The sequence below is a fragment of the Theropithecus gelada genome, chromosome 8 (genome assembly GCF_003255815.1).
Source record: "Theropithecus gelada isolate Dixy chromosome 8, Tgel_1.0, whole genome shotgun sequence".
In the NCBI taxonomy this organism is placed as follows: Eukaryota; Metazoa; Chordata; class Mammalia; order Primates; family Cercopithecidae; genus Theropithecus; species Theropithecus gelada.
In genome coordinates this window covers 146,673,964-146,693,273 of record NC_037676.1, presented here as the reverse complement: position 1 = coordinate 146,693,273, position 19,310 = coordinate 146,673,964, and the positions used below count along the sequence as shown (strand labels likewise).

General features: G+C 62.0%; 1 protein-coding gene across 1 annotated transcript; it reads left to right on the top strand.

Annotated features, from left to right (window-relative positions):
- The first annotated feature begins 3,823 nt into the window (after positions 1-3,823).
- TONSL (tonsoku like, DNA repair protein) lies at positions 3,824-19,237 on the top strand. Its single transcript, XM_025394961.1, has 26 exons — positions 3,824-3,878; positions 3,993-4,088; positions 4,252-4,394; positions 4,964-5,147; positions 5,474-5,603; positions 5,888-6,059; positions 6,149-6,263; positions 7,378-7,523; positions 7,614-7,766; positions 8,008-8,133; positions 8,295-8,475; positions 9,734-9,816; positions 9,909-9,998; positions 11,245-11,317; positions 11,410-11,573; positions 11,649-11,772; positions 11,912-12,672; positions 12,777-12,853; positions 13,157-13,310; positions 13,378-13,456; positions 13,986-14,287; positions 14,506-14,677; positions 15,681-15,856; positions 16,969-17,042; positions 17,514-17,647; positions 18,680-19,237. Exons 1-26 carry the CDS (start codon positions 3,854-3,856, stop codon positions 18,871-18,873), a joined length of 4,128 nt encoding a protein of 1,375 aa, XP_025250746.1. The 5' UTR covers positions 3,824-3,853; the 3' UTR covers positions 18,874-19,237.
- Positions 19,238-19,310: the final 73 nt, after the last annotated feature.

The window sequence follows — 19,310 nt, the reverse complement described above, 5'->3', positions numbered from 1 at the left end:
CTGGGCTTTTTCTGAGAGTCCTGTGGGTTTCTACTCCCAGGCCAGGGCGTGTGGCCTGCTGGGAGTGCCTCGCTGCCGGAGCCTTATATCCCACAAAGCTGATGGGGCCTGGCCACCAAGGGCATGGGAAGGCCCCATGGTTGGTTTTCTGCTGTCCACAAAGACAGACCCCACCCAGCCCCCAGCACATCCTTGGGAGCAGCTGCCTCTGACTCGGGCACCACCAGAGTGAACTCAGGCACCCCCAGGGCTGCGATTTGGGGCTGCCCTCCGCCATGCTCCACCCACAGGCACAGAGGGATGGGCTGTGGCTCCGCATCTCCGTGTCTTTGGAAGCCCGACACCCTCTTGGGCAGTGTTTCTGGGTCCAAGGTGATGGTGTGGGGGGCATGGGTGGGGCAGGCTTGCCCTGTCACCTGTTTGGGTGCGTGTGTGAGAGACTGACTCAATGGAGGGACAGGCCCCGGCATGTCTCTGGGGTGGGGAAGGTGGGAGGCTTGTTCTTCATGGGTTCAGCTGGGCTGGGATGCCAGGGGCCTGGAGGCAGCACATCTCTGCAGGTTGGGGGGCCACATGGAGAAAGGAGACCTGGGGCTGTTGAGGTCCTGCAGCCCCACATGCACAGTCCTCAGGCAACCAGTCCTGTGGGAGTTCAGGACAGGAGGGGCCGGCCTGAGGGTAAGGGCAGTGTCCACACAAGGCCCTTCAAGATGTGGGTGCCTCAAGTCTGCAAACGCGGCCCAGTGTCCTCAGCAGGGCATCTGCCCCCTGACCATGACGTGCAGCAGCTGAAACTTACGACCTGGGGGAGCCAAGCACCTGGGAGGACCACAGTGTGTCCTCAGCCACCAGGCACTGGCACACAGGCTTCCCGTGGCATTGTCAATGTGGGCCACATGTGACGGGGCCGCCGCACACACAGCTTGTGTTCAACACCCTGAGACATCTTGGCATCCCGACCTGCTCCTTTGTCATCTCGGAGGATGGGGGCGTGGGGGTCCGGACTCCGCAGAAGTGGGGCGGCATAGCCTAACCCAGGCCCCACGTTTCTCCCTCCCTTGTCTCACCCCCACCCCCTGGTGAGCACCACATCCCTCAATTTGCCCGGAGTGAGACATTTACAAAAATAATAAAAATAGGCCAGGCACGGTGGGTCACGCCTATAATCCCAGCATTTTGGGAGGCCGAGGCAGGCAGATGACCTGAGGTCAGGAGTTTGAGACCAGACTGACCAACATGATGAAACCCCATCTCTACTAAAAATACAAAAATTAGCTGGGCGTGGTGAGGGGTGTCTGTAATCCCAGCTATTCAGGAGGCTGAAGCAAGGAGAATCGCTTGAACCCAGGAGGCGGAGGTTGCAGTAAGCTGAGGTCCTGCCATTGCACTCCAGCCTGGGTGACAGAGTGAGACTCCATCTCAAAAAACAAAAACAAAAACAAAAATTAGCTGGGCATGGTGGTGGGCATCTGTAATCCCAGCTACTCAAAAGGCTGAGGCAAGAGAATCACTTGAACCTGAGAGAAGGAGGTTGCAGTGAGCCCAGATCACACCATTGTACCCCAGCCTAGGCAACAAGAGAAATTGGATTGTCTCTGAAGGGGAATTGGGCTTCTAGGAGCTGGGCTGTCCTGTGGACCCTGGGGCTGGAGGGGATACTTAATCGTTGTCCAGGTAGCTCAGGGAGCCCCTCTGGTATCCAAGTCACCCTGTCTTCAGCTGTTCACCTGAGTCTTCTGCTTCTGAATCTCACTCTTCACTCCCTCCCTCGAGCCTCACTGTGCCCCTCGCACACCTCACCAGCTTGCCCGCCAAGTAGTTGCCTTGGCTCAGAGCCATGCTTTGGATGGGTAAGGGGTTGGCAGTGCAGGCCTCCACAACCTGTCCTCACACCCAGGCCTGCCTGGATTTCCCGCCTCCTGCACCTTGGCCTGCACAGGTGTGCAGGCTTGGCCTAGTCCCACCCTCGGTGCCTTGGAGGCACCGAGGCCCAAATCTGCCCAGTCCTGGGGCCACGCCAGGTGGCAGCCTTTACTGGACCCAGGGACCTGTCAGTGCGTCATGCCACTCTCTCCCCAACAGACCTCTCTGGCGGAGTTTTGCCCAACGACTTGCTGTAATTACGATGGAAATTAACCCATCTATCTTCCACTCCTTCTGAGGCTCCTCAGTTGGACTCTGTGCACCCAGCCTCCTCTGGGACCTCTGGAAAACCAGTCACCGCACCTGAGTGCAGTGCTGGGTGTGCTGTGTAGCCGGGAGTCAGAGACCCAAGGCATGGCAGGCATTTGGTCAAGGTCATGGGGGACAGCAAGGGTATTTTAGGGGCCTGGGTGCCCCATATCATAGAACTCTAGACATAATTTTGCAGTCGTTTTCTCTCTCTCTTCCTTTTTTTTGAGATGGAGTCTTACTCTGCTGCCCAGGCTGGAGTGCAGTGGTGCGATCTCGGCTCACTGCAAGCTCCGCCTCCCAGGTTCACACCATTCTCCTGCCTCAGCCTCCCGAGTGGCTGGGACTACAGGCACCCGCCACCATGCCCGGCTAATTTTTTGTATTTTTAGTAGAGACAGGGTTTCACCGTGTTAGCCACGATGGTCTCGATCTTCTGACCTCGTGATCCGCCCGCTTTGGCCTCCCAAAGTGTTGGGATTACAGGCGTGAGCCCAGGAAGAGTGCGCCTGGCCCTCTCTTCCTCTCTTTCTTTTCCTCCCTCCCTCCCTTTCTTTTTTTTAAATAAAAATGGGGTATCAGGCCGGACGTGCTGGCTTATGCCTGTAATACCAGCACTTTGGGAGGCCGAGGTCAGGAGTTTGAAACCAGCCTGGCCAGCATGGTGAAACCCCGTTTCTACTAAAAATGCAAAAATTAGCCGGGCATGCTGGCACATGCCTGTAGTCCCAGCTACTTGGAAGGCTGAGGCAGGAGAATCGCTTGAACTTAGGAGGCGGAGGTTGTGGTGAGCTGATATCGCACCATTGCACGCCAGCCTGGGCGACACAGCGAGACTCACACACACACACGCACACACACAAAAAGATGGGGGTCTCACTATGTTGCCCAGGCTGGTCTCGAACTGCTAGGCTCAAGCGATCCTCCTGACTGCACCTCCCAAGGCGCCTGGATTACAGTGCGGGCCAGTGCGCCCGGGCTACTTCTGCAGCTTAAGCGCAGGTTCACTGACTCTTCCGAGAATACAGCTGACATATACGTTGCTGAAACGGTACTTGTTCACTACGGAAAGCACATTCCCCTACCAGAACATTCCTTGGGGCCGAGTCCCCAAATGTGACCCACTGCGTTCTGTGGAGGAGGAGCGCACCTTATTCCGTCCCCACAGCCAAATGCTCGTGAACTTATCGTCAGTCTTCTATCTGGACCCTACGTGCGTTTTTCACAGTTGCGCGTGTGAGCAGGTTGTGTGTGAATTTCAGGAGGAACTGGGGCGGCGGCACAGCTCGTCCACCTTGAGAGGCGCGGGCGGCACGCGGGCTGCAGCTCAGAAGAGCCCACCCAGGGCGCGCTGCGACCCCGGCCTCCCGCGTCCCCGCCTCCTGCGAGGAGGAACGGGGTCCCCATCAGGCACTCCCCGGGCAGGGCAGAGGGCTCCACGCGCGGGCCGACCCGGGCGTCCGGGAAGATAACTCCTCGGGTCCGACGCCCTAGTTGTCGCCGCGTCCCCGCCCCAGCTCCTCCCACACTAGAACTTCGAGGATGTCGCGGGCGGACGGACCGTACTTCCCAGCATGCCCCGCGCCCACCGCCGCCGTCGAGGGGCGGGGCCTGCGTGTCGGCGGCGAGGGGCGGGGCCGCGGCGCAGCGCGGGAAGTCCAGATCCCGCGGCGACCGGAGCATGAGCCTGGAGCGCGAGCTTCGCCGTGAGTCCCTCGGGGGCCCCTTGCGCCGGGGGCGCGGAGGCTAGGGAGGGTCTGGGACTCGGCCCCGGCCCCGAACCCCGCCGCGGAGGCTCAGCCCTCCTCTTCCTCCGACAGAGCTGAGCAAGGCGAAGGCCAAGGCGCAGAGGGCCGGGCAGCGGCGCGAGGAGGCAGCGCTGTGCCACCAGCTGGGGGAGCTCTTGGCCGGCCATGGTGAGCGCTGGGACCAGGAAGCGGGATGCAGGGCCGGGGGCTGGGGGCTGGGGCCCGCGCCGGGGTCGGGGGCCGGGGGTCGACGGGCTCTTCCCGCAGACGCCGCCCCAGGTCCGCCCTCGCACCCGCGACGCCTGCCAGGCCGTGCTGTGTCCCCGCCTAGGCCGCTACGCCGAAGCCCTGGAGCAGCACTGGCAGGAGCTGCGGCTCCGGGAGAGCGCTGACGACCCCCTGGGCTGTGCCGTGGCCCACCGCAAGATCGGAGAGCGCCTGGCCGAGATGGAGGACTACCCGACTGCCTTGCAGGTGCGGGCGCCCTCACTGGCCTCGCCCAGCCCGGTCGGCCTCTGTTTGGAGCCCTTTTCTGAGGAGGGAGGCCCCGTCTTCGCCGTCAGGAGCCTCGGGCTGGAAGGGACACCTGGCCTGACGCAGCCTTAACTTCACCGCGCCGGCCCAGTCCTCCAGTGGGGACCCCACAGCCTTTCCTGGGACTGGGGCAGGAGTAGGTTTCCTGGCACCAGAAACCACTAATGAATGTTATTTTAGCTGTGTTTGTGTTGGGGGTGGTCAGGCCTCAGCCCGAAAGCTCTCCCTGACCCTGGCTGCTGGAGGCAGGACTGCAAACCCCCACCCCACCAATCCCCAGCCGCCCCTCCCCACGTGACAGCGTTGGCTGCATACAGCGTGAAGCCACTGTCACCACAGAGAGCCCTTGGCATGCAGAGGAGGGGCATGTGGCCGACCTTGGCCTGCTCTGTGGGGGTTAAGGGGAGCAGGAGTCTTTCCTTAGCAAGAACAGGGTCTCTGGGAATCTGGCAGCGCTGGTTTGCTTGAGGCGGGGTCAGCTCACAGCAGTGACTTCCTTCCACACTCAGCACCAGCACCACTACCTGGAGCTAGCACATTCCCTGCGCAACCACACGGAGCTGCAGAGGGCCTGGGCCACCATCGGCCGCACCCACCTGGACATCTATGACCACTGCCAGTCGAGGGATGCTCTGCTGCAGGCCCAGGCTGCCTTTGAGAAGAGCTTGGCTATTGTGGATGAGGAGCTGGAGGGTGGGCAGGCCCCTTCTCGTTTTCTGCCTCCTGAACTGCAGGCTGAAGAGGCTGCAGCCCAGCACCCCCGCAGCCTCCTTGGGCGATCTCGTCTTCTGGGGCCCTCCCTTTGCAGGGCTCTTGTGTGAGGGGTGCATGCCCTCCGCAACCTTTTCCCTGGAGATCCTCGTCTCTTTATCCACTCTGTGCTCTGTCTGCAGCAGGACCCTTGCCCCAACATCGGGAGGAGGGAGAGGGTAGGAGAGGCACTGCACAGGCCCCAAATGGGGCCCAAAGCTGGAAACCCCATGTGGGGAGAAAGTGGCTGAGTGGGGGGCATCTTCCAGGGACACTGGCTCAGGGAGAGCTGAATGAGATGAGGACCCGCCTCTACCTCAACCTGGGTCTTACCTTTGAGAGCCTGCAGCAGACAGCCCTATGCAACGATTACTTCAGGAAGAGCATCTTCCTTGCGGAGTAAGGCCCCACCCCACCCCAGGAGAGAGTGGAGTCCCTTGTTCCTGGAGGAAGTAGTTAGGGGAGTATTTCTCCCAGGGTCCTCCTGAGAGAGCACCCTGGCTGGGCCTCATCCCCCACCTCTCACACCTGTGCCTCACACTGGGCGAAGACCAGGCATGGTTAGGGCCCTGATACCATAGCATGGCAGGGCTGGGGCCTGTGTGGCATCAGCAGCTATCACCGGTGGGACGCTCCTGGGTGCTCAGGAGCTCGTAGCTGCTCAGGCCATCACCCCTCTGCAGGCAGAACCACCTTTACGAGGACCTGTTCCGCGCCCGCTACAACCTGGGCACCGTCCACTGGCGCGCGGGCCAGCACTCCCAGGCTATGCGCTGCTTGGAGGGTGCCCGGGAGTGTGCGCACACCATGAGGAAGCGGTTCATGGAGAGCGAGTGCTGCGTGGCCATCGCACAGGTACCCGCTGTGTGTGGTTCCAAGCTCAGGCTCCTGGAGACTTGGGCCTTGGGGATTTTGCAAAAACCGTGCTGTCCTTTGCTCTCCAGGTCCTCCAAGACCTGGGAGACTTTCTGGCTGCCAAGCGAGCCCTGAAGAAGGCCTACAGGCTGGGCTCCCAGAAGCCTGTGCAGAGAGCAGCCGTCTGTCAGAACCTCCAGCATGGTGAGCCTGGGGCCGGGGCGGGGCCCGGGGGGTGTGGGGGGGGGGCGGGGGGGGTGGGGGGTGGCGAGGGGGGTGAACCTCCCGCATGGTGAGCTTGGGGCCAGGGTGGGGCCCCGGGAGTTGTGTGCAGGGGCGAGCCCAAGGGGGCGTGGAGTCCTGCCAGGTGTGTACAGAGCTCCCTCCCTCACAGAGGAGGCATGAGCACCTGTCCTTGGAGGCAGCAGCTTCCGCAAGAGGGACAGGTACCCTAGTTCCTGACAGGAGAAAACCCCCGTTTTTCTCTGAGCTCAACACAGTGTGTCAGGGGCACTGAAAGGGCGGCCAGGAGACCAGTTGGGCTTTTATTTTGCAGCCACCATCTTCACTGGCAAACTGGAGACAGTAGTTGCTCCCCTAGCTTCCCGGGTGGAATAGCAGGTGGCACGCATGTGGTCCAGGAGTGCTGATGGCCGAGACCACCACTGGAGGTTGGCAGCAGTCAGCCCTTGCTATGAGCCAGGCACCATCTAAGTTTTTTTTTTTTTTTTTGAGACGGAGTCTCGCTCTGTCGCCCAGGCTGGAGTGCGGTGGCGCCATCTCGGTTCACTGCAAGCTCCGCCTCCCAGGTTCACGCCATTCTCCTGCCTCAGCCTCCCGAGTAGCTGGGACTACAGGCGCCCGCCACCACGCCCGGCTAATTTTTTTGTATTTTTAGTAGAGACGGGGTTTCACTGTATTAGCCAGGATGGTCTTGCTCTCCTGATCTCATGATCTGCCTGCCTCAGCCTCCCAAAGACCTAGGATTACAGGCGTGAGCCACTGTGCCTGGCCCCGAGTTTTTAAGTGTGTTAGTTCTTGTGACCCTTGAGACCAGTTCCCAAGATAGACCCTGCTGTTAACCCCCACATAAACAGGCAGGCAGAGGGAGAGGGTAGAGGGGCCACCACAGGGCTCAGCAGCAACAGCTGGAAGAGGCCGAGGAGCCTGTCCGTGAGGCCTGTTGGGGGATGTTCCAGGGAAGGCTGTGACTTCAGCTCTGAACTCAAGGGGGTCGTTAGAACCCCGAGTGGCCAGATGGTAGAGCTGGGGTCAGGGCCTCCTGTGTTGCCCTCCTGCATGAACCTCTTCCTGGCAGTGCTGGCAGTGGTCCGACTGCAGCAACAGCTGGAAGATGCCGAGGGAAGTGACCCTCAGGGCGCCATGGCCATCTGTGAGCAGCTGGGTGACCTCTTCTCCAAGGCAGGAGACTTTCCCAGGGCAGCTGAGGCTTACCAGAAGCAGGTGTGTGGCCCTGGCTGGGTGGGAGGGCCAGTGAGGTTGGCGAGGCCTGGCCAGGGTGGCAGCCCCCAGCCTCACTGGCACTGCCCCCAGCTACGTTTCGCTGAGCTGCTGGACAGACCGGGTGCCGAGCGGGCCATCATCCACGTGTCCCTGGCCGCCACACTGGGAGACATGAAGGACCACCGTGGGGCCGTGCGCCACTATGAGGAGGAGCTGAGGCTGCGCAGCGGCAACATGCTGGAGGTGAAACCCTGGCTCCCCGCCCGAATGCAGGTTCACCCATGTCTCTGCCTCAGGACTGCCGTTCTCAGGGTGGCCATGGACAGACGTCCTTACTGGACAGGCAGCTCCTTCCTAGGACCGTCCACCCTCAGCACCTGGGAGGCCGGGCTCCCATTCTGTGTGGGCAGCCGGGGACGCTTGACTGGGGCCTGTTGGACACGGAGAGCAGCAGCCCTCGACCCCGTCCTTCCTCCTGCTCCAGGAGGCCAAGACCTGGCTGAACATCGCACTGTCCCGTGAAGAGGCTGGCGATGCCTACGAACTGCTGGCCCCATGCTTCCAGAAGGCGCTTAGCTGTGCCCAGCAGGCCCAGCGGCCCCAGCTGCAGGTACAAGAGCCCGTCCCACCCACACTGGCTCCCCAACAAGCCCAGCATCGTTGCAGCCTGCCTGCTCCTTGTCCCACATCCCCATCTTTCTCTGCATCCACAGCCCCCAGCTCTGCTTGCCACAGCCCCAGTCCTGAGCCAAGCATCCCTCTGCTCCTCAGAGGCAGGTCTTGCGGCACCTCCATACCGTGCAGCTGAGGCTGCAGCCCCAGGAGGCCCCTGGCACCGAAACCAGACTACAGGAGCTCAGTGTAGATGAAGATGAAGATGAGGAGGAGGAGGCGGCAGCCACAGCGGAGTGCAAAGCCCTGGAGGCCAGTGAGGTGGAGCTCTCAGAGAGCGGTGAGGGCCGGCGGCACCTGGCATTTTCCCTGGGCCTGCTCCGGGCCGGGCTGAAGAGGGGTGTGCTGTGCTGCCGTGGAGCCGGCTCAGGGCTTGTGGCGGGAACAAGCCAGGACGGCCGGTGCTTTCCCGGAACGGGACAGAGAAGGTGGTGACCTGCAGGGAGCCTGGGGCAGGCCTTTGCCTCCCGGAGGAGACAGTGGTTGGGAGCCGTGTGAGCGTCAGCTGGGGACATGGTCCCGTTAGAGACACACGTGCCGTCTGGGGCCAGGGGTGAGACAGTGCACTTTGAAGAACCCCGCGTGCCTCTGTGAGAGCTGAGCACCTTCCTGAAACCCTCCAGAGCAGGCTTGGGTTTCCTTCAGAGGCCGGTGACATCAGCTGCATGGAGGGCAGGCCTGAGGGACTGGCTGGAGCGGGGGTTGGACTGAAGCCACCTTGGCCGTGGTGCAGGGAGAGAGGGCTGAGCGGGCTCAGCGGGTAGCTGGGGGCTGATTTCTGACTGACTGGTGGGGGGCAGGAGCCTGTCCGTGAGGTCTGTTGGGGGATGTTCCAGGGAAGGCTGTGACTTCAGCTCTGAACTCAAGGGGCTTGTTAGAACCCCGAGTGGCCAGGCAGCTGTGGGAAGTTGGGGCCTCACCAGATTGGTTGCTGCGGGGAGGTGGATCAGGATCTAGAATTGTGGGGAATGCCGCTCAGCTGGTGGGCACAGTGAGGAGCTGGGGAAGGACCCGGGGGAAGCTGGTAGTGTGTGAAGGGCATGGTGACGAGGGGTCACCCAGAGCAGGGACAGAGGCAGGTGTGTCTGCCACCTAGGCAGGGTGGAGGCTGCAAGGTGCAGGACACCCAGGCTCCAGGGCTGACCTGGCCTGACGACACAGCTCAGGAGACGGGGGTGGAGAAGGCCTGGGGTGGAGGAAGACCGGCCCACAAGCCAGTCTGGGTGTGGGGATGAGCGGCTGTCACACAGATGGATGGGTCTCGGGCAGGCCTTCTTCTGAGGGAGGGCCAGGCGTGGGTTGGGGCAGAAAGCTCAGGGGTGTGTCTGGAGTGGGCAGAGGGATGGCGGGCAGGAGCAGGATCCCAGCAGGGCCAGGTAGACGTGGAGGCAGCGCTGGGACCATTGCTGGGGAGCCCCCGGAGCCCAGCAGCCTCAGAGCTCAGCCCTCCCATCTCTGGCTCCTTTGTACCTGGGAGTTTGGGGAGCTTGCAGCGGGGTGAGGGCTTCTCACCTGGAGTGGACTTGGCTCTGTTCCAGAGGACGACGCCGATGGCCTGACCCCGCAGCTGGAGGAGGATGAGGAGCTGCAGGGCCGCCCGGGCCGGCGGAAGGGGAGCAAGGTGAGGACGGCACCCTACCCCCACTCGCCCTGCCCAGCAGCCCTGCCAGCTCCTCACGCCCCTGCCCTGTGCTGGCTTGGCTGTGCCCACAGTGGAACCGGCGGAACGACATGGGGGAGACGCTGCTGCACCGAGCCTGCATCGAGGGCCAGCTGCGCCGCGTCCAGGACCTCGTGAGGCAGGTGGGCCCTGCTCTGGGACACGGGACAGGCTGCCCAGCATGGAGGAGCTGTGGGTTTGTGCCAGATCCCCTAAATCTCTCTCTCAACCTCCTCATCTTCAAAATGGGGCTCCTTAGCATGGTGGCGCTTGCCTGTGGTCCTAGAGGCAGGAGGATCACTTGATCCTGGGAGGTTGAGGCTGCAGTGAGTCGTGATTATGCCACTGCACTCCAGCCTGGGCAACAGAGTGAGACCCTGTTTCAAAAAAATTTAAAAAGCAGAGCCTGAGCAGAGTGGCTTATGCCTGTAATCCCAGCACTTTGGGATGGCAAGGCAGGCAGATCACATGAGCCCAGGAGTTCGAGACCAGCCTGGGCAACCTGGCAAGACCTTGTCTCTACAAGAAATTTTAAAATTAGCTGGATGTGGTGGCGTGTGCCTGTAGTCCCAGCTACTTGGGAGGCTGAGGCAGGAGAATCGCTTGAACCTAGGAGGTGGAGGTTGCAGTGAGATGAGATTGTGCCACTGCACTCCAGCCTGGGTGACAGAACGAGACTCCGTCTCAAAAATAAAAAGCACAAAAAATGTGGTGCCCAGGCCGAGCGCAGTGGTTCATGCCTGTAATCCCAGCACTTTGGGAGGCTGAGGTAAGCAGATCACGAGGTCAGGAGCTCGAGACCAGCCTGGCCAACATAGTGAAACCCTGTCTATACTAAAAATACAAAAATTAGCTGAGTGTGGTGATGCACGCCTGTAGTCCCAGCTACTCAGGAGGGTGAGGTGGGGGAATTGCTTGAACCCAGGAGGTTGCAGTGAGTCAAGACCACACCATTGCACTCCAGCCTGGGTAACAGAGTGAGACTCCCTCTCAAAAAAAAAAATGGGGTGCCCGCTGTGTGGTACGCATCTGTGTTGCAGCTAAGTTGGTCAGCCTGGCCAGGATGGGGGCTAGCCCCTGGGCTGAAACCTGGGCACCTTCCCACCCCACCTGCCTCATGCCCCTGCAATTTGGGTGCACCGTCTGCCCACAAGGGGACCGGGCAGGCACAGAGGTTGGAGGATATGCTGTGGCTGGTCCACCTGTCTCAGGGGGAAGCATGTCCTTCACTGGTGACACCTGGGCCAGAGGAGGAGAGGGCAGGGCCACGGGACTTGCTCTGGGCTCTAAGACTGAGGCCCTGGGCCCAGCTCAGGCTGCAGAGCTCATGGGACTGGGGCCAAGCTGTGACGTACACAGGGCCAGGCTCCTTCCTGTCCTTGGTCACAGGGCCACCCCCTGAACCCTCGGGACTACTGTGGCTGGACGCCTCTACACGAGGCCTGCAACTACGGGCATCTAGGTGAGCAAGGGACAGGAGCCTGGCGCTTGGTTGGGCAAAGAGTCAGTCCTTGGGGGGCATCAGGAGCTGGGCTCACATCTCCTGGTCTGTAGAAATTGTCCGCTTCCTGCTGGATCATGGGGCCGCAGTGGACGACCCGGGTGGCCAGGGCTGCGAAGGCATCACCCCCCTGCATGATGCCCTCAACTGTGGCCACTTTGAGGTGGCTGAGCTGCTGCTTGAACGGGGGGCGTCCGTCACCCTCCGCACTCGAAAGGTGAGCCTGGTGGGGCAGAGGGCAAAGGTGAGGGTATGGGGGCTGCTGTGCTCCTGTTCAACTGATACCACACAGGGCCTCAGCCCGCTGGAGACGCTGCAGCAGTGGGTGAAGCTGTACCGCAGGGACCTGGACCTGGAGACGCGGCAGAAGGCCAGGGCCATGGAAATGCTGCTCCAGGCAGCCGCCTCAGGCCAAGGCAAGCAGGGCCTCCCGCGTCCCTAGGGTTGCTATGCCTACCCTGAGAGTCCCCGGGCCCTGATTTCGGGAGATGCTCATTCACAGGTGGAATGGGAGGTGCCGGGCCCCTGCCTCAACACGGATTCTCTCTTCCACAGATCCCCACAGCTCCCAGGACTCCCTCACCATCCCAAGTAGCCTTCTGTTTGACCCTGAGACCTCTCCTCCTCTGAGCCCCTGCCCAAAACCCCCCTGTAATAGCACTAGACCCCCAGAGGCCTCTCAGGCCCGTGCCAGGGTCTCCCCAGGGCAGGCAGCACCAGCCGTGGCCAGGCCTCGGAGGAGCAGGCATGGGCCAGCCAGCAGCAGCAGTTCGGAAGGTGAGGACAGCGCAGGCCCCCCGCGGCTGTCCCAGAAGAGGCCTCGGTGCTTGGGCACAGCACAACAGGTGGCAGCCCGGATGCCTGGCCCTGCCAGCAACAGGGAAGCAGCCGCAGCCAGCAACAGCCGGGCAGCCTACCAGGCAGCCATCCGGGGTGTGGGCAGTGCTCAGAGCCGGCTGGGGCCTCACCCACCGCGGGGCCAGAGCAAAGCCCTTGCCCCCCAGGCAGCGCTCATCCCGGAGGAGGAGTGCCTGGCTGGAGACTGGCTGGAGCTGGACACGCCCCTGACCCGCAGCCGCCGGCCCCGCCCCCAGGGCACTGGGGACAGCCGAAGGCCTAGTAGTACCTCCGGGTCGGACAGTGAGGAGAGCAGGCCCCGTGCCCGAGCCAAGCAGGTCCGCCTGACCTGCGTGCAGAGTTGCAGTGCACCGGTCAAGGCAGGGCCCAGCAGCCTGTCTTCAGAACCCCCAGGAAGCCCCAGCACCGCCAGGGTCTCAGAGCCCAGTGGGGACAGCTCTGCGGCAGGCCAGCCCTTGGTGGGTGTGCAGACCTGGAGCAGAGCCCTCTCACTTGGGGCAGGCAGGTGTGGGGTGGAGCCCACTGTGGCTCCTGACTGAGCCCTGCTGCCTTCACCTGCCAGGGTCTGGCCATGCCACCTCCCATCCGGGTTCGAGTTCAAGTTCAGGATCATCTTTTCCTTATCCCTGTCCCACACAGGTGAGACATCGCCTGCCCTACCCTGCAGCCCACCTGTGCAGCTCCATGCCAGGGTGCTCATGTTTGCACGTCAGGGTGGGGAGTGTGACGAGGACTCCCTGGTGTGTTCCTGGAGGACCCTGTGGCTCCCAGGAATGGCAGAGGGGCTGGTGGTGTGCTGGGCTGCAGGGAGAGGAGGGGCCGGCTACCTGGGAGTGGGAGAAGCAGCTGAGGGGGCTTTTGGCCCTGGGCAGGGATGGTGGGTTCCTGGGGCTTCACGCCAGCTGTGTGCAGGCAACAGCAGCAGCGCCTCTGTCCCTGCAGCAGTGAGACCCACTCTGTGGCCTGGCTGGCCGAGCAGGCGGCCCAGCGCTACTACCAGACCTGTGGGCTGCTGCCCAGGCTCACCCTACGGAAAGAGGGGGCCCTGCTGGCCCCACAGGACCCCATCCCCGATGTGCTGCAGAGCAATGATGAGGTGAGCTGCGGGAGCCAGGGCCTTAGGCACCGGGAGCCCCCAGGTGGCTCATGACGGTGCCTTCCAGGTGTTGGCTGAGGTAACTTCGTGGGACCTGCCTCCGTTGACCGACCGCTACCGCAGGGCCTGCCAGAGCCTGGGGCAAGGTGAGAGCCAGGAGAGCTGCAGTTTCTGGGTGAGGCTGTGCAAGGGGATTGGGCACGCAGGCTCCACCAGCCCAGTTGGTTCCTGGACCTCGGGTGTTTCGGGGTACACCTCCCCCAGCCTGGTGGGTGCTGTGTCCTGCGCTTGGAAGTATGGATGGCAGGGAGAGGACAGCCCTCAGCCCCCATGAGCTGCTGATGGGGAGATGGTAAAAAGCAGCCAAAAGCCTGGAAAGTCAAGCCCAAGGAGGAGAGCCTCACGTAGGCTAGGAGCTGCTGGAGAAGCTTCCCAGAAAGCTTGTCCCAGGGGGCGTGGAATCTGGCGCTGACTGGTGGAACTTAGGGTGCTGCAGACCCACGTCGGCCCCCACGGCCTCACAGTGCTAGACCCACAGGCATGTGCGAGTGGGCGCTGCAGCATGTCCAGTGGGTGACCCCTGGGGCTGTTGAAAAGGGGCTGCCTGGTTTGTCTGGGATTCAGAGGGCAGAAAGGGCCGGCTTTGCCCTGGTGACACCACATCCCTCCCCACAGGGGAGCACCAACAGGTGCTGCAAGCCGTGGAGCTCCAGGGCTCGGGCCTCTCATTCAGCGCCTGCTCCCTGGCCCTGCACCAGGCCCAGCTTACACCCCTGCTGCGGGCCCTCAAGCTGCACACAGCACTCCGCGAGCTGCGCCTGGCAGGGAACCGGCTGGGGGACAAGTGTGTGGCTGAGCTGGTGGCTGCCCTGGGCACCATGCCCAGCCTGGCCCTCCTCGACCTCTCCTCCAATCACCTGGGTCCCGAAGGCCTACGCCAGCTTGCCATGGGGCTCCCAGGCCAAGCCACCTTGCAGGTAGAGGCACAGGGAGCAGTGGGCCCTCAACAGCGGGGTGTCAGGGTTCCCATTCTGCAGGTCCCTGGTTGGTCTGGGGCAGTTAGGAGAGCCAACCAGTGCCCAGCTGTGATAGGCTAGGCCAGGCAAGGTGGGGAAGAGACAGCCAAGCCAAGCCCCAAGGGGGACCCTGTCCATGGGGCTGCTGGGGGCTCACTGCCAGCCTGTGTCTTCCACAGAGTTTGGAGGAGCTGGACTTAAGCATGAACCCCCTGGGGGACGGCTGTGGCCAGGCCCTGGCCTCCCTCCTGCGCACCTGCCCCTTACTCAGCACCCTGCGTCTACAGGCCTGTGGCTTTGGCCCCAGCTTCTTCCCGAGCCACCAGACAGCACTGGGTAGTGCTTTCCAAGGTGAGCTTGACCAGGTACTCCCTGTCCATTCCCTAGCCCTGGGGCATTGAGGGTTTCGAGGACCTTCAGAGGGGGCCTGGGCTGGGCACAGGGGCAACACCTGTGGTCCCAGCTACTTGGGAGGCTGAGGCGGGAGTATCGCTGGAGTCAAGAGTTCCAGGACAGCCTGGCCAACATAGACCCCATCCCTTAAGAAAAAAAGTCTAGGCTGGGCGCGGTAGCTCACGCCTGTAATCCCAGCAGTTTGGAAGGCCAAGGCGGGCAAATCACCTGAGGTTGGGATTTCGAGACCAGCCTGACCAACATGGAGTGCAGAGGTCATGCCACTGCACTCCAGCCTAGGCGACAAAGCAAGATTGTCTCAAAAAAAACAAACAATGTCTAGGGGCCTGGGATGCCAGACCTGGCTCTCCAGGAGGGCCTGGCACCTGGGAGCAATAGATGGATGTATGGGTACAGGGTCTGCCTCCAAGGGGCATCTGGTGCCCACCCAGCCAGGCTGACCCTCCCAGGGAACACCGCGAGCAGAGTCCAGGCAGCTCAATGTCTGGTGGTCCCTGACCTGTGCTTACCAGCTGAGTGCTGTTCGACTGAGGCAGTTCCACTGTGAGCCCACCCAGGCGGCAGAGACTGGGGTCCCAGTGCCAAGAGGCTGGGAATTGGGTATCATCCAGGGGTGGGGGAGTGTAAGGGGGGCAGCAATGGTCAGTGCACTCCCCTGACACCCCACCGTGCAGAGGCATGTGGCCCAGGACCGTGTGGTTGTGGGGTGGGAGAGGGCAAGGTGTCCAGAACTGGGGGGTAGCCGAGCTTGGAAGTCTGACCCCACCCTCCCAGCTGGGAGAACGTGGGCGAGAGCCTTTGCCTCTGCACTTACCACCCCACCCCACAAGCACTGTGGTAATGGTTTCCCCAAAGTGGTCCTGAGGGTTCTGGGCCCAGAACTTGGGGTGGGTACAGGGCTGTGGCCACGTGGGGCTGACAGATTCTGGCCCTGGTGCAGACGCTGAGCACCTGAAGACCCTGTGCCTGTCCTACAATGCCCTGGGAGCCCCATCCCTGGCCAGGACCCTGCAGAGCCTGCCCGCCCGCACCCTCCTGCACCTAGAGCTCAGCTCCGTGGCAGCCGGCAAGGGTGACTCAGGCCTCATGGAGCCCATAGTCCAATACCTGGCCAAGGTACGAGGTGGGGAAGGACCCAGAAAATACTGAGCCTCAGAGGCCAAAGGTCCCAGGGGAGCTGGGAGGAGCTCACCTCTCCCCAGATTCCGACTGAACTCACTGAAGGGCTCTACAGAGAGGGTTAGAGGTTTGGAGGTTTAGAAAAAACAGCTGGGGGGCCAGTCGCGGTGGCTCACGCCTGTAATCCCAGCACTTTAGGAGGCCGAGGCAGGTGGATCACAAGGTCAGGAGTTCAAAAGCAGCCTGGCCAACATGGTGGAACCTCATCTCTACTAAAAATAAAAAAATTAGCCGGGCATGATGGTGGGTGCCTGTAATCCCAGCTACTCGGGAGGCTGAGGCAGAGAACTGCTTAAACTCGGGAGGCGGAGATTGCAGTGAGCCGAGATTGTGCCATTGCACTCTAGCCTGCGACAGAGCGAGACTCCATCTCAAAAAAAAAAAAGCAGAGAAAAAACAGGCCAGGCACACTGACTCATGCCTGTAATCCCAGCACTTTGGGAGGCCAAGGCAGGTGGATCACAAGGTCAGGAGATTGAGACCATCCTGGCTAATACAGTGAAACCCTGTCTCTACTAAAAAATACAAAAAACTGGCCGGGCGAGGGGGCGGGTGCCTATAGTCCCAGTTACTCGGGAGGCTGAGGCAGGAGAATGGTGTGAACCCGGGAGGCGGAGCTTGCAGTGAGCTGCGATCCGGCCACTGCACTCCAGCCTGGGCCACAGAGTGAGACTCCATCTCAAAAAAAAAAAAAAAACCAGCTGGGGGAATGCTTTTGTACAGCTGCTTGTCTGAGCTATGAATTCCTGCCCACCAGATACGACCTGGGACCCAGGGTGGCCTTGCCCACCCATAGGCAGGTCCCAAGGGGCACACTAGGGGCCCCTGATACTCTCTCCTGGGGGGTCTTCCAGGCCCAACTGGGACCCTATTTTCACACCACCACGTGCAGAGTGTGACCCACATCGGGAGAGGTGTTTCCTTCCGATCTCCAAATTGATGGGGGACTCTGCTCCCTTTTGGGCCCCTGGGTGTGGGTGCATCTGCTGGAAGCAGGGAGGGCAGGTGCGCCACTCGGTTTGCCCCCTTGGGGCTCTGCTCATGTCCAGGAAGGCTGTGCTCTGGCCCACCTGACCCTGTCTGCAAACCACCTGGGGGACAAGGCCATTAGAGACCTGTGCAGGTAACGCCCCTGCCCTGCTGCCTGCTGGCCTGGGGGGTCTGATCACATGGCTCCGGACCCCAGAGGAGCTGGGCTACGGGAGAAGGGCCACAGAAATGGTACCAGCTCTTCCTCCCCAGCGCGTCCGGAGACATGGCTCCTTCAGTTTCCACCAGCCTCTCAGGCTGTCCTGGAAGGCAGACTATCCTCGGGCTTCTTTCTTAGCATGGGCCTGTGGCTCTTGACAGCGCCCCTCTGGGCGTGTCCTTGTCACTGCTGTGCATCGGCCCACACGAGGGCCACTGCTCTTACCACCTGGAGCCTCAGTCAGCTCTCCAGGGAGTGCTGAGAGGAGCCCAAGCTGGGCCAGGCACCTGCCCCTGGGCCTGGCCCGAGGCTTCCTGAGCTGGGCATTTGTCAGGGCAGCTTTCCTAGTGTTGGGGCACTGGCCTCTGGAAGCCAACCTTTGCACTTCTTCCCACGTTATCTCAGATGTCTCTCTCTGTGCCCCTCACTCATCTCGCTCGATCTGTCCGCAAACCCTGAGATCAGCTGTGTCAGCCTGGAAGAGCTCCTGTCTACCCTCCAAAAGCGGCCCCAAGGCCTTAGCTTCCTTGGCTTGTCAGGTGAGGGCTGGTATGGTGGCCATGCCTGCCATGTTTGGCCTTTTCAGGGACCTGCCTGAGACCCGGGGGCTTCCTCCTAAGGGGCTGTCACTGCTACCAGCCAGGCAGCAAGGCTGGGCTCCACGAGGCTGGGGCAGCAGGGGGCAGAGAGACAGTGACAGAAAGGGGGCATGATCCCAGCTCCTAAAACCACAGGGTGGGGGCGAGGTGGGTCTCTGCCTCTGGTCTCCAACCCAACCTTCAGAGTAGACTCTGGCAGGCAAGGTCCCCTTCCACAGGGACTTTCTCGTCCCTGGCAGGAAGAGGGAGCCCAAGGTCAGGGTGTTGAAAGCTGCCAAGGGACCCCCCCCACTTCCTGGCAGGGGCTCCTCCGACACAACCCTGCCCAGGCTGTGGTCTCATTTAGCTTGTTTTCTCTTGAGCCACATCAGGGCAGTCCCCAACCTGAGCTGTCTGGAAGACAATCCCAGGGACCTGGCTTCCCAGCTGGGGCCAGGGCAGGCTCTGCCCTCCGGGGGATGAGGGCCGTAAGTGAATGTAAGAGCACAAGGGGGAGCTCTGCTGTCTTCCTGCGCCCCGTCTTCACCCCCCAGGGCCAGACCGCCTTTTCCAGGACGGCGCCCGAGTGCTGGTGGGAGATCCCCTCCCCCCACTTGGGTTCCTGGCATCTGTACCTTTCCACCCAGTTCCCTGAATTCCTGAGCTTAGTGTCCTCGAGCCACTCAGGCCCACCATGTACAGATTTGCAAGCAGCCCCATTATGTCTTTATGGGTGGAGACTGACGTGTAGGCATGGACTTCGAGATCGGGCACCGTCAGAGGCAGAGGCACCTTCCTCCTGCCTCAACGCTGGCTGTGCAGAGGAGCCCACTCCCTGGAGTGTCATGGGGCCTCTCCGGGGCTCTGCCCGCTGCCCCTCACTACAGCCCTGGGTCCCTCAGGGAAAGCGAGTTTGTTCCCTGGAGCCTGCCGCGGGCACCGGGACGCCGCCGGCCCCCGCAAGCGCTGAGGCCTGCCCTCTTCCCTCCGCAGGCTGCGCCATCCAGGGTCCCCTGGGCCTGGGCTTGTGGGACAAGATCGCCGCGCAGCTCCGGGAACTGCAGCTGTGCAGCAGACGCCTCGGCGCCGAGGACCGGGACGCCCTGCGCCAGCTGCGGCCCAGTCGGCCGTGCCCCGGCGAGTGCACGCTGGACCACGGCTCCAAGCTCTTCTTCCGGCGCCTCTGACCCCGGCGCCGCCTTTCCCCACCCTCACCGAAGCCCCTAATAAATGAAGCTGCTGGCCGGACGCGATGGTTCACGCCTGTAATCCCAGCACTTTGGGAGCCCGAGACGGGCGGATCACGAGGTCAGGAGATGGAGACCACCCTGACTAACACGGTGAAACCCCGTCTCTACTAAAAATACCGAAAGTGATCCGGGCGCAGTGGCAGCGCCTGTGGTCCCAGCTACTTGGGAGACTGAGGCAGGAGAATGGCATGAACCCGGGAGGCGGAGCTTGCAGTGAGCCGAGACTGCGCCACCGCACTCCAGCCTGGACGACAGACAGAGCGAGACTGTCTAAATTAATTAATTAAAAAAATGAAGCTGCTGCCTCCCTCCCCGTGGCTGCCTGGCAGGCGGGTGGGCGGCGTAAGACCCGGCTTCGCAGGCCGGGAGCGGTG

Bases quoted from the DNA above. Each gene is read 5' to 3' on its own strand.
- TONSL (XM_025394961.1), top strand. From the start codon at position 3,854: ATGAGCCTGGAGCGCGAGCTTCGCC. The intron at 3,879-3,992 runs GTGAGTCCCTCG...TTCCTCCGACAG, and splicing joins CCTGGAGCGCGAGCTTCGCC to AGCTGAGCAAGGCGAAGGCC. The intron at 8,134-8,294 runs GTACAAGAGCCC...TCTGCTCCTCAG, and splicing joins CCCAGCGGCCCCAGCTGCAG to AGGCAGGTCTTGCGGCACCT.